Source organism: Triticum urartu, chromosome 6 (genome assembly GCF_003073215.2).
Source record: "Triticum urartu cultivar G1812 chromosome 6, Tu2.1, whole genome shotgun sequence".
NCBI lineage: Eukaryota > Viridiplantae > Streptophyta > Magnoliopsida > Poales > Poaceae > Triticum > Triticum urartu.
Window position 1 is genome coordinate 118,714,557 of NC_053027.1, and position 17,414 is coordinate 118,731,970.

General features: G+C 46.1%; 2 protein-coding genes across 2 annotated transcripts; one reads left to right on the plus strand and one right to left on the minus strand.

The window, feature by feature from the left end:
- The first annotated feature begins 1,634 nt into the window (after positions 1-1,634).
- LOC125514043 lies at positions 1,635-2,526 on the plus strand. Its single transcript, XM_048679289.1, has one exon. It carries the CDS (start codon positions 1,737-1,739, stop codon positions 2,388-2,390), a length of 654 nt encoding a protein of 217 aa, XP_048535246.1. The 5' UTR covers positions 1,635-1,736; the 3' UTR covers positions 2,391-2,526.
- Positions 2,527-11,936: 9,410 nt separating this feature from the next.
- LOC125516309 (glyoxylate/succinic semialdehyde reductase 1) lies at positions 11,937-16,903 on the minus strand. The gene is made up of 8 exons (XM_048681794.1): positions 16,606-16,903; positions 16,352-16,462; positions 16,151-16,252; positions 14,249-14,350; positions 13,447-13,562; positions 12,567-12,645; positions 12,312-12,482; positions 11,937-12,235 (listed from the first exon to the last, which is right to left on the minus strand). Exons 1-8 carry the CDS (start codon positions 16,708-16,710, stop codon positions 12,140-12,142), a joined length of 882 nt encoding a protein of 293 aa, XP_048537751.1. The 5' UTR covers positions 16,711-16,903; the 3' UTR covers positions 11,937-12,139.
- Positions 16,904-17,414: the final 511 nt, after the last annotated feature.

A 17,414-nucleotide genomic window follows, 5' to 3' on the forward strand; every position in this document is an offset into this window, starting at 1 on the left:
CCATCCGGAAATACTCGTCGGAGAAATAGATGTATCTAGACGTATTTTAGTTATAGATACATTCATATATATACCAGTTTGGGACACCTAGGTGCCTGGGCACCTTGCCTATCCATCGTTAGATCGTGTTTAGCGACAGATTTGGAAACCAATGTAAATGATTTAATTACTAGTTAATTTGACAAGCTTTAATTCTTTAACTGTTCCATGCATGCATATCACATCATAGAAAAGGAAGGTGATTAAAATACCATAGTGAATAAAAATCAATATTTATTACCTCCTTATATACCACTTATTGATTCGTAGAATAAATCACTACGTATGTAAAATACACATGTATGTTACGTAACTTTCGCAGTAGGTATACACATACCCACCATCTAATTGGGTATACACATACACATACCCGTACATGTACCTTTTTTCAAGGCACACGCATATATACAAAAATTTGTTAGTTGGTATATGCATACCGGCGTATGTACATAATTTCGTTAGGGTATATGCATACCCGCATATGTACATAATTTCTTTGGTCGGTATACGCATACCCGCGTATGTACATATTCGCCGTATATAATTTCTTTAATACCTAACACCTAGAATAAATCATTGGATATATACATACCCGTGTATGTACATAATTTCATTAGTAGGTATATATACCATGGGTATATTTATATTATTTGGGGTCGGCGCAGAATTTGTTGATATAGATAATAAAAATATTTTGTCATTAATATCTTAGAATGGTATCAACTTTTATGTATACATTTAATCATCTGTGCCTAGAAAAAATCCACAAGCTGACGAGTCACATTGTGCGTACATAATATATTTGTTTCCTTTTTATTCTGCCATTCTCTCTCCACCAATTAATGTTTGCTTTAATTCTATTCAAATCAATAAATACAAATAGGTGGACATATATATATATATATATATATATATATAGGGTTGCGCTATTCGTCATCCTGGATGATGAATAGTTATTCTTCACCCCCTCTCTATTTTGACATCAATGCACCGTATTTATACGTTTCGTAAATTTTGTCTTATTTCATACATAAAAAGAGAACGTAAGAAAATATGTACTTGCCGTAAAAAATATTTTATGTTACATAAAATCACAATTGTAAAAAATATAGTGTAAAACATACATAAATGTGATTTTCTGGTTTATAACCTATATTTTTAATTTTTTATACCAACTTTTACATATTGAATCAATATGCATGTAACTATTTATATTCTAAACATAATTTATTTAGGAAACGAACATAAGATTACCTCGGGTGAAAAATAACTTATTCCGTACCCTGGGTGATGAATAGTACCCTCCGTCTGAAAATACTCGTCGAAAAAATGGATGTATCTAAATATATTTTAGTTCTAGATACATTCATTTTTATTTATTTCTTCTGATAAGTATTTGCGGACGGAGGAAGTATATTACTGGTTGTTGCCTAGTTTATGAATGACAATAACCAAGTGAACAACGTAAAGCAGCCAAGAGATACACGGCGACGGCACCACACTGCTAGCTGGTCCAACGGGGATGTCACTGGCTTCACGGACACCATCCACCGTCAAACAAGTCCAATCATTTATTTTATTATATCAGCATCTGCATGTTATAGTTTGTCCCGCCCTCGCTCACTTTGCACCGCCAACTGGAGTAGATCATTAGCCCCTTCAATTCCATCGTCTCTTGCAGGGCTCGGACGTTCACAATGGCCTCCCAGCCCCAGGCGTGCAGCCTCCCGATCCACACCGCGCCCTCCCCCGATGCCAAGCCCCTGGACGACGACGACCTCCGCCTGCGCAGACGCCGCCGCCGCTGCCGTTGCATCTGCGCCCTGGTCACCCTCGGCGTGCTCCTGCTGCTGGGCGTGACCCTCCTGGTCCTCTTCCTCACCGTGCTCCGCGTGCGCGACCCCAGCACGCGCGTGCTCTCCGCCCGCTTCGTCGGCCCCGTCCCCAGCCTCGCCCAGCCCAACTTCACGGTGCAGCTCACCGCGGCCGTGCACAACCCCAACCGGTTCTCCTTCTCCTACGCCTCCGGCGCCGCCGAGCTCTGGTACCGGGGCACCCACGTCGGGGACGCCCAGGTCGACCCCGGCCGCATCCCTGGCAGGGGGGACGAGACCGTGCAGCTGGACATGACGGTGCTCACCGCCAGCTTCACCAAGGACATGGCGCAGCTGATCAAGGACATCGAGGCCGGGACGCTGCCGCTGGACGCGAGCGCGAGGATCCAGGGGAGGGTGGCCATCTTCGGCGTGTTCAAGCTCAGCGTGGTGGCCTACTCCGACTGCCACGTCGTCGTCGGATTCCCGAGCATGGACATCCGAGGCCAGGAGTGCCACGACCACGCTAAGCTCTGATCGGCCGGCTTGGCTGTTTGTTCGTTTTATGGAGAGCGTGATCAATGGTTTGGGAGTTATGTGAGTTCTCTATAGCGTTGATTAATTGTCGTTATGTCTTGGTCTCATCGTATACAGAAGAAAAAGATTGTTGTTATGTCTTGGTCTCATCGTGTACAAAAGGATCATGTTTGTTAAAGTCAAGCGTTTGAAAACCACCAGGCATTGAAGCAATCTTTTTACAGCCACAATAGCTATATGTAGGTTGACTGAATTTGCAATTTGGATAAGTCGATTTTGTGAGAGGAGTAAACGGTTGAAGGAGGAAAAAAGCTGAACGAAGAAAAAAGAAGCACGGCTGTTGGATCTTGTACACCCCACGTTATGAAAACGTCCAGCACTAACATGACGCAAATGGTGAAGGGAAAGTAACAAAAAAACCTGCTCCACAAACCCAGGTCTTCATGGCTTAGATCGCTTTCCACGAGAATACAATGGTCAGAAAACATGTGCACGGGGGCTGATCTAGCAAGGCGAGTAGTTGGCGAATGTCCAATCTTGTTGTGTTAGTTTCCAAATAATTACATACTCCCTTGTAAACTAATACTCCCTCCGTTCCTAAATACTCCCTCCATAAGTTTTTGTAGAGATTCCACTAGGTGAACTACATACGGAGCAAAATGGATGAATCTACACTTAAAATGTATCTATATACATCCGTATGTGGTTTTTAATGAAATCTTTACAAATACTTATATTTAGGAACGGAGGGAGTATAAGTCTTTTAAACATTTTAAATGGACTACAATATAAGGATGTATGTAGATATATTTTAAAATATAGATTCATTTATTTTGTTTCGTATGTAGTCACTTGTTGAAATCTTTAAAAAGACTTATATTTGGAGACAGAGGAAGTACTAAAATTTAGTGATCTAAACATCTTTATATTATTTTACGGAGGAAGCATTTTTTGTTAATACTAGGTCGTGGTAGATTTTCATTTCTCTACGTCATGATGGCTTCCCCATTGACGTTGGGTGGGCAGAACCAGGATAAAATATTAAACGGCTAACACCAGTGACATATATACTCCCTCCGTTTCTAAATATTTGTCTTTTTAGAGATTTTAAATGGACTATCATATATGGATGTATATAGACATATTTTAGAGTGTAGATTCACTCATTTTGCTTCGTGTGTAGTCACTTGTTGAAATCTTTAGAAAGACAAATATCTAGAAACGGAGGGAGTACATAAGAAAAACTCTCTTGATTAGGGCATCTTCAACAGCAGTTCCCAAACCCCTCTCATATGTCCAGCCAGACACTATCTAGACAAAAAACATTGGCCCAAATGGCCTTTTCAAACATCCTCTATTTGTTTGCACGGCCGGACCGTTCCCAACCCTGTTCGGACATGTCCGCCATATTGGACCCGACATACCGGCCCCACCCAATCTCACGAAATCAACATTCCCAGGAAAAACTTGCTCGATGTCCTTGGTCCCGACCCCACCAGAAGCATGTTCCCTGACATGATCGATGCCCCAGACGCCACCCTTATATGTCCTGGTCCGGCCGGCCGGCGCCAGCATACACGTGACACACCAAGTGTTTGACCAAATGTTCGAATAGATTTTGGCACTTTTTGTTGCAAATTTATAGGGACACCCAATTGGCTCAAATGATGAGTTTATTTACATATGAGTTTTATGATTCATTGTCATCAGACATAGTTGATGATGACTACAAGTTGTTGATGTTGATGATGATGAGCATCCTCAAAAGAAATGGAGAAGGAAGAGAGGGCATGTTCTCAACTTCAAGGGTTTGACGATGGGGAGGATAAGCGTTACGTGGAATAAGACAAAGGGCCATGTTGATCTCTACAACGACTATTTCAAATCCAACCCCATATATCATGCAAGGGCTTTCTTTCGGCGTTGCTGCCGGATGCGCAAGCATGTGTTCTTGCACATGGTGGAGGCTGTGAAAGAAAATGATAGTTACTTCACGATGGAGAATGATTGCACTGGAGTGATTATATGCCCTCCTCTCCAAAAATGTGTTTCTGCTATGAGGATTCTTGCATATGGCATAGCTACAGATGTCGTTGATGGGTATGTCCGTATGATAGAGTGCACATGTATTGAATCAGTGGTCAGATTTGCCACCACGGTGGTGGAGGTGTTTGGACCGGAGTACTTGAGAGAATTAAATGATGAGAATACAAAAAAGCTTTTGGCACTTCGAGAAGTAAGGGGCTTTCCTGGTATGTTTGGTTCTGTAGATTGCATACACTGGCGGTGGAAAAACTATCTGCATGGTAGGTTTGCATGTGCAATACCAAGGTCATACCAAATATCCCACCATGATACTGGAAGCAGTGACATTAGAAGACTTGTGAATTTGGCACCCTTTCTTTGACATGCCGAGGTCTCACAACGACATCAGCGTGCTTTAGCGATCTTCTTTGTTTAAAATACTTTGTGGTGGGCAGGCTTAGGAGTGAAAATACATCATCAATGGGCACAACTACACCATAGGGTACTATCTTGCCAATGATATCTATGCTCAATGGGCTGCGATTGTGAAGACTATCTCTGAGCCCCGACATAACAAAGAAACTCACTTTGTTGCGGTGCTAGGAAGGATGTGGAGAGGGCATTTTGAGTGCTCTAACCTTGTTAGGATATTTTTTATGGACGTGCAAATACGTGGGATCCCGAGACATTGTGGAAGATGATGACTTGCTATTTTATCTTGCATGGCATGATGTTGGAGGATGAGGGTGATGGTATATGCAATGTTGATTTTGAAAAGTCTGAATAACATGTACACCTCCTAGAACAACAAGCTGAGCATGTTGCACATTTTCTGAAGATGCACCGGCAAATTGGGATCGAGAAATGCATCAACAATTACTCAATGATCCTCTGGATCATTCGTGGATACATCATAGAAAACATTATATTTGTGACTCTTTGAATTTTATGTCTAAACTATGTACTTAGAAAAATATTTAAGTTTTAATTATGTATTTTTAAATTTAAGCTATTTGTTTCTATGTTCAATCTATATCTTTGTAGTATTCAACAATTTTGGTTGAAAAAATGGAAAAGGCAATAAAAAAGAGGTGGGGGTGGTGGGGGGGGGGAGCGGACAAATGATGGAGAGGGTCGTTGGAGAAGAAGGCAGATGGGGCTCAAACCCCTGTCTTACAGACATGTCCATACTTCTGAATTCACTCCCTTTGACCTGGCATTCGTCCGGATTTCCCGCAGCCCCCTTCCCCTCCCCCTCAAACCCTAACCTTACCTCACCCAACGGCATGTCACCGAAGACCACCAGCGGACGAGCAGATCGACTACTTCATCAGCGCAAGTACCCACTTCTCTGCCCCCTCCTTCAACCAACGGGTGCCAAAATAGCAGCCAAACGACATATGACATTCATTTCATTTCACAGATCCACATGACAGCCAAACATGAAAATTGGACCTGGGTGCCAAACGAGCTGTGAGCCATAGGAGGAGGGGCAGCTTCTGAGAGAAGCTGTCGTAAAATCAAGGAAGAACTGGCCCTTTTATTCCCGTCTGGAGGGTTCATCTCCTGACTCCTGGCAGCAATCAAGTCCCAAACCCCAATGGTTCATTCATGTACAAGCCGATAATTCGAAACTTGCAGCTACATCGTACATCATTTCGAGCTACTGCCCAATCTAATTTACTCTGTCGAACATGGCTCCGCCCACTCTCCTGCGACGCACCGCGCTGGTGCGCGCAGCCACCGCCGCCGCCGCTGCTGGGCCGCTCTGCTTCCAGCCGTGCCACTCCCCTGCATCACCGCCGTGCCCCCTGGTTTCTCCAGCCCAAGGTTTGCTCACGAGGACCTCGTTCTCTTGCTTTTCCCGCAGCTGGCTGGATCCACGCCAGATCCAGTGCTGCCGCCGGGGTGCTCTACCTCTCCAGGCTCGCCATTTGTTCTGGATCCCCTCCCAGAAGATCCACCCGCGGCTCCTGCTTTCGTTGCCCGGGTCCATCCCGGAAGGTCTGCTTTGCTGCTGCTGAAGACCTGCTGAATCCAGCTCCTGCTAAGCTCATCCATGGCGCCCCCAGGTCATGCCTGAAGACGGCGCGGTCTGCTACCTTCTCTGCCGGTCAGGGCGCGGCGCGGACGCCCATACCTTCAAATCCTGTGACGCCTCGTGCGATGTCTTTCGAGCCGTTGGGTGTGGATGCAAGCTCGGAGGAGGGTTGGAAGCTGGTTAAACCACCGTATTGGTGGAGAACTCTGTCTCCCAATCTGCATCAGTCAAGACAGAGGTCCTCGCCTTCCTTTTCCCCTCCATCATCAGGCAGAATTTTTGTGAAGCATCACCGTCGGACCTGCCATCGCTGCCTGGAGCGGGGACATCTCAAGATTGACTGTCGTGACCCCTAAAAATGTCTGATTTGTCGACAGAGTGGGCATCGTGCACGCCAGTGCACAAACAAATCACCGAAGCCAGTGCAAGAACGCTTCCCGCCGCCGGCAATGATTCCGTCTCCCCCACTGGCAGAAGCTGATGGAAGGATTCTATGCCGCCCGTGTGGTGGCCATGGCGATCCGGTCTGCTGGGATGATGTCCGTGGCTGGGACGACGGGTGCGAGGGCAACCAACGCTCCAGCGCCCCTGCTAGGCGTATCAACAATCGAGGCCAAGGCTCTCGCTACGATCGGCTCCGAGATGACTGCGATGGCAACTACGACATGCGCCGTGGCCTGGAGCTCCCGACACTCGATGCCCGGCGAATCGACAGAGGCTGTGTTCAACGACTTCCGGATGGCGCTGTCATCCCGGCTTCAGGCAGGAGGTCCCGAAACCGCCCAGCTGACACGCCGACGAGGAGCGCGCGCCGAAGAAACAGCACTACCAGCCCGCACAACATTGAGACTCGTGGTCGGTCGCCATTGCCTTCTCCGCGCACTACTCACCGAGACATCATCGAGCTGAGACCTTCGTCGGCTGGCTCTAGGAGCAACGAAAGATCACCGCCTTCTCCTCGCACTACATTCCAGGACATCATCGAGCTGCGCCCTTCCTCAACTGCTCCTGATTGGCTGCATCACGTGAGCCCGGGCCTGGGATTGCTGGCGCCGAACATGCCACCGGTCTGGCCTTCTTGCTCGCCGCCTCGTCTCATGCGCCGTGCAACCTCCTCGACTACAGGCTCCTCTTCGGGCGCGACTCCATCCACCAACAGCTTGACGTGCACCCCAGTCTTTGTGCCGCGAATGGCCACCTCCTCCCCGCCAAGGATGCCTCCTATCAGAAGAATGAGGTCGCCAACGCGCAATGGGACGACTAATCTGTTGCAGCCATCGCCGCCTCTTCTAGATGGCTGCACCCCGACGCACCCTTCTGGCTTGCTTCGCATGTCCAGAATTTCTCCGATCCCAAGTTTGCCAGCGGGGGTCGCCTCTGCTCCTCAAAGCTCCCAGGTGGACTGCTCCGACCAGCCAGAGCAAAGCACCCCCATCTTTGTGCCTTGTCAGCAGGCCCTGTTGCCATCGCCAACGCCAAGATCAACCCCGCCCAGGTCACCGATGAGAAGAAGGAAGACCTTGGTTGGTATCTCCAGTTTCACAGTGGGACACTGCAGCCCGCGGCTCCAGGCCAAGAACCGATCGATGCCTATCGCAAAATTAGTGGAGAAGCTGCTTTGCCAAAGGCTGGGTATCATAGAGGAAGGTGAAATGATGACTGAGGAGGCCATCAACAAGTATGTCGCATTGTTCAATGGTAAACTGCCAAACATTGCGGTGGCGGCTTTGCGTGCACTGTTCAAGCTTGACTGTGACCTGGCCACTGCTGTCGAAGACGCCCTAGTTGAGCATGGTGGCGACACAGCCCCAGACCTACAGGCCATGGGAAGTGAGGAGGCCACGGCGACGACATGATGATGTTGCTGCACCGATGATGGATGTATTGTTAGTTTCTAATGGAAGATAACAACTTATGCATTTTGAATTGGAATGTTCGTGGATTGAACTGCCCAGACCGTCGTTCTACTGTACATGAAACCATCGCCTCCACTTCTTGCAACATTGTATGTCTTCAAGAAACCAAGCTTGCAGCCGTGGATCCTTTTATCGCTGCTTTCCTAGGCGGCCATCGTCTGAAAAGTTTCGCTGAGCGGCCCGCGAATGGCACCCGTGGAGGAATTCTTCTATTATGGAATGAAGACCTAGTAAAGATTGATAATGTGAGCTTTGGGGACTTCTTCCTCTCGGCAATGGTGACTATCATTGGCTCAAACACATCCTTCCAAATCACAACCGTGTATGGCCCTACTAGAGGCAATTTGAAGGATGCCTTTTTCCATGAAATGGTTGGACAAAAACCTCCTGCTGGCATGAGATGGATTGTCACCGGCGACTTCAACCAAGTCTATCGGGTCAGAGATAAGAACCGTACAAATGTCGATCGCAGCCGTATTGTTCGCTTCCGCAACGCCCTCAATGCTTGTGAGCTAAAGGAGATACACTTGCAGAATAGGAAATTCACATGGAGCAATGAACAAGCAAACCCGACCATGAGCAAACTTGATAGCTTCTTTTGCAATGAAGATTGGGACATTCAGTTTGGCTCCCACCTTCTCCATGCATTGTCATCTTCATTGTCCGGCCACTGCCCTCTACTCCTCGCTAGTGATGTGGGGCCCTCCCGGCCAAAATGCTTCCGCTTTGAAAACTTTTGGATCAAGATGCCTAACTTCAAGAAGACTGTCCAAGATGCTTGGAATGAGAGAGTCCCCCATGTTGAACCATGTCAAATCCTCTTTCACAAGCTAAAAAGAGTTAGTCAACGCCTTCGCACTTGGAGGAAAAAGATCTTCTCAAACCATAAGGTCCAACTTCACATGGCCCTTGATATCATTCTTAGATTGGATTTGGCCCAAGAAAGTAGAACATTGAGCTTTGAGGAGAGGGACCTTCGGAGGAAGCTCAAAAGAAAGATTGTGGCCCTTGCCGTTCTTGAGAGAACTAGAAAGAGACAAAGCTCCAGGGTTACTTTGCTTAAAGAGGGTGATGCCAACACGCGTTTCTTCCACCTTCGCGTCAACCACAGAAGAAGAAAAAAAATTATTCATCGGTTGAAACATAACAATGGATGGGTCACAAACCACGAGGATAAGAAGACGATTGCACAAGAACACTTTAGGAAGGCCATCAAAAAAGGGGTGCCCCGTGCTATGGACCTCAACTGGGAATTCATCCCTGCTCCGGTTTCTGACCTCGCAGACTTGGCGATGCCTTTCTCGTTGGAGGAGGTCAAGGCGGCAATCTTTGCCCTCCCTAGTGATAAAGCCCCAGGCCCTGACGGATTCACCGGAGCCTTCTTCAAAGAGTGTTGGGAAATAGTCCAACCTGAAATCATGGAGGTCATCAACAACTTCTCTAACCTTCATGTCTCCAACTTGCATTGGCTGAACTCGGCAAACATAGCTCTCATTCCGAAGAAAGATGGTGCAGAGGACATCTCAAATTTTCGACCAATTAGTCTCATCCATGGTATTGCCAAGATCATTGCAAAAATGATGGCCACACGGCTCACTCCTCATATGCACAAACTAGTCTCCAATGCACAGAGTGCTTTCATCAAGAAAAGAAGTATCCATGACAATTTTATGTATGTGCGCAACTTGGCTAGGCGCTTCCAACGCACAAATACACCAACTTTGCTTTTCAAGCTTGACATAAAGAAGACTTTTGATTCGGTGCGTTGGGATTACTTGATGGATTTGCTGCGCCACCATGGCTTCCCAAGTCGCTTCAGAGATTGGATCTCCGCCCTTCTTTCCTCGGCATCTTCGCGTGTGTTGCTCAATGGTATTGCCGGTGACCCAATTCGGCATGGTCGGGGCCTTCGTCAAGGGGACCCTCTCTCCCCATTGCTATTTGTGCTTGCCATTGACCCGTTGCACCACATCCTTACCAAGGCGACTTCTCAAGGTCATCTTCAACCGCTCAGAGGTCGACCCATCCGTGCATCACTTTATGCTGACGACGCTGCCATTTTCATTGCCCCAATAAAAAATGACATTCAGTTCCTGGCTTCAACTCTTGCATCCTTTGGTGATGTTACAGGATTGGTCACTAATTGTGCCAAAAGTGTAGTTGCGCCCATTCGATGCGATAACATTGACCTTGATGACGTCCTGCAAGCCTTCCCAGCGGTTCACTCCACCTTCCCTATGAGATATTTGGGGCTTCCCCTTTCGGTTTCAAGGCTTAAGAGGATTCACTTTCAGTTCTTAGAGGATAAAGTTGCGGGGAAACTACCACCTTGGGTTGCCAAACATGTGGCCACGCCAGGTCGTGTCGTCTTGGTCAAGGCAGTGCTTACTGCCATTGCTATATATCATATTACGCCCCTGGAATTTCCGGTGGAAGTGAGGAAGAAGATTGACAGCTTGCGGCGTGCCTACCTTTGGGCGGGTTGCGATAAAATGACCGGTGGAAAATGTAAGGTCAACTGGGAACTTGTCTGCAAGCCCAAGATCTTCGGTGGTTTGGGCATCCTCAACCTTGAGAAGTTTGCTATTGCCCTTCGACTGCGATGGCTTTGGTATGAGTGGGCTGACCCCCCCAAGACTTGGGCTGGGACGGGAACACCGTGCAATGATAATGATAGAGACCTGTTTGCGGCAGCCACCATGGTTAGTGTTGGAAACGGATGTAAGGCGAAGTTCTGGGAATCATCTTGGCTCAACGGCATGAGACCCAAAGATATTGCCCCAAAGGTATTTGACCTCTCCAAAAAGAAATCTACCTCGGTCCAAAAAGCTCTCCTCAACAATTATTGGGTTAGTCAGATTGATACCCATCATGGGCTCACCATGGAGCATATCCAGGAGTTCGCCTTGCTATGGGAAAAGCTATCCTCTGTTACTCTCGACAATGATGCGCATGATACTATCCTATGGAAGTTCACGTCTCATGGAGAATACTCGGCGTCGACCGCCTATATGGCGCAGTTTGCGGGACAGACGACAAGCATCATGCCTGCTGCTGTTTGGAAGGGTTGGGCCCCTCCGAAATGCAAATTTTTTGCTTGGTTGATAATTCAAAACAGAGTTTGGACAGCCGATCGATTGCACCGTCGTGGATGGCCGAACTGCAACCTCTGCCCGCTTTGCAAGCAAGTCCAGGAAACCGCAGCACACCTTCTCTTCCAATGCAGGTTCTCCCAGCGTGTCTGGATCAAGGTTGCAGCATGGCTCGGTATACATGGTGATGTGGTGAGGAACTGGCGAAATGAGGTTTCGGTTCAAGAATGGTGGATTAAAAATGTGGTTGAGCGTGGAGATCAGAGAAAGGCTATCGCCTCCCTGTTCATGCTCATGTCTTGGGAGATTTGGAAAGAGCGTAATGGAAGGGTTTTCCGTAACACCGCCACTACGACGATGATGCTCATCGCGAAGATAAAAGAGGAGGCCCATCTTTGGGCTATTGCCGGTGCCACCCACTTGAGTATTGTAATGCCGCGAGAGTAGATATTTGTCTCCCGCTTTGCGGCCATTTGTCTTAAACCTTCTCCCTTAATCAATGAAAATGGCAAATCTTTTGCCTTGTTTCAAAAAATACATCGTACAGCACAATCCGGCATCAACTGTTGAATGTACATATCAATAGTACGATGGTAAGCCACATGGGTTGGACAAACTACAAGAATGTCTGCATATATGCCCAATGGCATGTGGTTTTAAACATTCAGCCCCCGATCACGCTTTAGCCTGACCACCTGTGCCTTTCAGCACCTCGTGCACTGCAGAAAAATCCAGGTCGCCAAGTCCCAAGCTTCTTGCTTTCTTGAATGCCTGAGATCCAGTGCCGAGTTGCATGTTTATTAGCTTTGTTGTAATGTTTTGAAGGTAGGAGGGGAGAGGGGCATACCTCATTGGAAGCAGCTGCCACTGGCATGGACACGGCATTTTCATCTCCCAACGACAGAGCCAACCTCATATCCTTCTGCTGATGTTTGAGGGGAAATGCTGGATTGTAGCTGCCCTGCAGCATTGAAGGCCCTTTCATCTTGAACATCGGATTTGCGATTGCACCGAGATCCTGCAGGTCAAAACATAACCATGGTTGTTTGATTTGGTAGTAAAGGAAGTAACAGCAGGGGTGTTGCATAACCAAGCACAGTACCAGGACATCAAGAAGCGTCTGGGGGCTCAACCCACTTTTGTCAGCCAAACAGAGTCCCTCAGAAAAAGCATTCATCATACTGCAGCAAAATAAAAATGTCATGCATTATTGCAGTCGACGGATTTACGTCCCCGAAAGGCAGAGTAGATGATGTGGCAGCAAATAAAAGAGCTCATAGATTTCTGGATGTTGAACAAACGTAGCAAAAATTAAAAGCTCATTTAGACGAGAAAGCTACAAAACCCGCAATGGAGCAGGTTTCAGATCCGTACTAAGCTTGCTGGCTATGAATATAAAGATTATCAGTTGATTTGCCATTCTGCATAGACTGAGGTGCGAATTCACAGGGTAAAACAGTAACCATATCTACTGCACTGAACTACTAACAGATCAGTTTACGAAAGTATCAGCGGTCAAGCTTCTCAGTGGTATTCTGCATACTGACGTTTCAGATACCCTGGATATAATAGTATTATAGAGACCGGTTAATATACGATGTGAAAATGCAATGCTGCTTGCAGTTAGGGCCTGTTTGGTTCCAATAAGTCACCTGACTTATAAGTCAGGTGACTTAAAACCAGTGACTTATAAGTCACGCCTGTTTGGTTGTCATCTGACTTATAAGTCACCTGAGCACACCTTCCCATCTTGTTTTTTTATGTAAAGGTGGTGGGACCCATGCAAAAGGAGGTGACTTATAAGTTTTAAGTTGGGGTGGAGCAACTTATGACTTATAAGTTGGGGTGACTTATAAGTTGGGTCTGTTTGGCAAAATAAGTCACTTTTTTCACTTTTCGACTTATAAGTTGGTGACATATTTGGAACCAAACAGGGCCTTACTACACTTGAATGTTTTGCCGATGTGTACAAAGATAGTCACCTTCCCATGATCATGTTGACCACCAGTTTCATCTTTGCTCCATTTCCCATCTCCCCCAGAAAGAATGACTTCTTCCCAAGTACATCAAATGCAGGGACCATATCATCATATAGTGCCTGAAACATTCAAGGAGTGGATCCAATTAAGCAAACATGGAATCTTAGGGGGAGTTTAATTGTATTATGCGTGGTAGATTAGATATAGCACTACCAATTTACACCCTAACGGTTAAAAGAATCACTAGGACGCAAATTGGTGAAATTACCCAGATTAAGTATCAATTTTGAATCCACACTCAATGTTTGATGTACTAAATACTATATCTATACCATATCTCCTAGCACTTTGTAGTTTTATGGTGATTGATATCTCCACCCTACTAACTTTAATAGCTCTTCTGTTTTCTGGCAAGTACTTCAAAACTACCTACAAAGAGTCACTGACACTGCTATACTATTATGTTAGCACTTGGCAGAAAAGAAAAGGGGGGGGGGGGGGGGGGGGGGAGTATTTGTATAACCAAGCAGGCACCAGGCACACATAGGCAAGAAATTATTACGGGCACTACAAGGGTTGAATATTGCCAAGAGTTTCACTGTTTTTTGCTACAAGAAAATGAGTTTCCATGCTTTACATAACAAGGAAAATATTATGATCATTATACCAAAATCACCAGAAGCAATCAATCGAAAGAAGTGAGCTGGAGATATGGCGGAAAATGTTTCTAGGAAAAATCTTTGTTTAAAGCACAATTTGGTTTGCAATAACGCTTGCAAGTGATCATCACAACAGAGTGAATTACCTTGTCGCCTGCAGCAAGAATGACCAATTGGCCATCTTCAGCTGGCTTCTTGCTCCCTGAAACTGGAGCTTCAACAAAAGCTCCGCCCTTTTGTTTAACCGCCTGCAAAACATTTTATCAAGGAAAGTTCATTGCACTAAACACTAATGATTTTACTAATGAAAGTAGCCAATCTAGCATTGATATAATTGATATACGCCTATTATGTGATTCAGTTTCCTCTTTAAATACGTCCACACAAAACATTGGGGATATTCTTTTAGTCCAGCATATTCTACCTGTGGCCAGCTACTTATACTCTGGCGAACTCTATTCACAAGTAGATACAATAAAATGTAACCCAACTATCTGAACATAACCTAACCCTCTGAACATGGGCATCAATGACGCAAAAGGTGAGTAATGGGTTCACAACAGCTTAATCAATCGACTTGAGACTAGCACCCAATTCAGGAACTCGGGATTGAGAACCAAAAGAACACAACCTCACCCTTTTCTAGTGTGTGATAACGATGCCCAGCCAAAGAAAGTAACCAATCTAGTCATTGCGATGACAAAACTTGGGGGGGGGGGGTGTCTCAAAATTGATGAAATAAAAAGGGCAGAAAGAAAACCATGATAATTGGAGAAGAAGGGAATAAACTCATAGATATGCTAGAAATATATTAGGTTGATACTGTCAACAAATAAGGACTAAGATTTAGCATTTGCTAGAAACACAAATTTAGGCAAATGCAATATGTGATTTGTATTCATCTATTTGTTCCTCACCATATATTATGAGAGCGTACGATTCGTTATATCAGGCCCACTATTGATCTAGGAATGCATCGTCTCCTACATCTCTTCTCACTTATGCTTCACTATTTGGGAATTCATCTATTTGTGCTTCATTATTCCATCGTCTCCTACATCTCTTCTCACTTATGCCTATGCCGATTGGGTTCGCTGTCCTACTCCTTAAGCCTGCTGCTCAACACATCGATTCTGCGTATGCTTGGGCGATGATATCATTTCTTGGTCTTCCAAATAAGAACGTCACGAGTCCCAGTCTATTGTGTAAGCCAAGTATCATGCCACAACTCACGATGTCGCTGAAACATGTTGGTTATGCCAGCTGCTGCAGGAGCTACATCATCGACTCGCATATTGTACATTGTTTACTGAGACAAAACCAACATAGAATAATTGTTCGTCAACTCAGTGAAGCACCAACGGATCAAGCACATTGAGGTTGATGTTTGTATTCTACTCGAAAAAGGTGGCTATATTGACTAATGCTAAGCATGCTGACATGTTCACCAACGGATTCACAGTGCTAGTGTTCACCGAGTTCTGTTCCAGTCTCAACATCCAGGAACCAGCAGCTGCGGCTGCAACCACAGGAGCATGCAGTCCACATGCTACTCGCCTCATGGGTATGATCAGACTAGTTAGAATCCACATCCTCATTATATTGCTGTTTGTTATCATTCCAAATATAAATCACCCTCCCTCGCCTCCTATTTAGTATAATTGATATGCCTATTATGTGACTCCTCAGTTTCCTCTTTTAATATGTCGACCTACCTGTGTCCAGCTACAGAATTTTCATCTCTGGCGAACTTTATTGACAAGTAGATGCAAAATGTAACTCAACTATCTGAAACATAACTTAACCCTGTGAACATGCCATCAATGATGCAGAAGGCGAGTAATGGGTTCACAGCAACTTAATCAACCTAACCCTCTGAGCACCCAATTCAGGAGCTCAGGATTGAAAACCAAAAAAACACAGACTCACCCTTTTCTAGTACTATGTGATAACAATACCCAGCGAATCGGACTTACGACAGTGCACGGGGGCAAACAGAAATGACACCTGACTCTGACTGTTACAAAAGCCATAAGCAAGAAGAATACCTCGCTTATCTTGCAAGAAGTTGCAGCATCAACAGTGGACATATCCACGTAGCCCTTGCCCTCTCCGATTTGCTCGAGCACGCCATCCTTGTCGAAAACAACCTAGATGAATTCGACAGGCAAGAAATGGGGATATCAGCGACAACAACGGCACCCTGCAACGCTGGAGTAAGAACAAAAGGGTTCCCGGCGTCTCTTAACGGATAGCGCGGCGCTGGGATCGGAGAGCATGGCGATGGTGTACTTGCACTTAGCGACGACGGACGCCGGCGTGTCCCCGACGGCGGCACCCATCGCGACGAGCTCGTCGCACTGCCAACAAAAATCGCCACAGGTTCTCGAGATTATTATCGGATAAAAACAAAAGGGGACAGAGCATGGCATATGAATCGATCGATCGATCGATCTGCCAAGCCACAGACGGATGGATCGGCGAATCGGGGGGCGTCGCGTACCTTGGACAGGGTCCGGTTCCAGACGGTGACGCGGAAGCCGTGGCGGAGGAGGTTGGCCGCCATTGCCTTGCCCATGATGCCCAGTCCCAGGAAGCCCACCTCCATCGCGGCCTCCCTCTCCCTGCTGCTGCTCTGCTTCGTCTTCCTAGCACGCGGAAGCCGTGGCGGCGGAGGTTGGCTCCTCTTCTCTCTCGCTCGTCCCCTCTTCCCTGACTGCACGCGCACACGCACCCGCCGCTAGCGACACACACCTGTGCTCCTCCAGTGGGCAGCCACAGCCCGCCGATCCCCTCGACTTTATTTTTTAATTCTATTTATCCTTGTCGTTCGCTTTATCCTAGAATTTCTGGTGCGCTGGGCATCTCCATCCAGCAGATTCTTAAAAAAACTCTCCCACCTCAATAATAGTTTTCAAATTATTACGGATTGATGCTTTCGCAGGTCCCAAATAAAGCTCTTCCAATATTTATTTTTCTCTACGTGAACAAACCTTATATCTTTTTTTTCCTAATAATAAAGCATGGATTGACTTTGTAGATTCACTGTCACAATACGCTTCTTTTCATGATTATATGCTTTCAGTTTATTAATTTAAAATATATATACGCAAGATGGTACTAATTTTTACAGCCGTGCGTCTTAATTAAAGATATAGAAATACAAAAAAAGAGAGAAGCATGGGCACTAGGATTCGATCAGAGGCCACCAACGTGGGGGCTTGTTGCACTAACCAACTCCATTAAGTTCCTGTGCATATTTTTTACTGATAGCTCGTCCAATTTATCCGGGAATTATTTCTTTCATCGGTG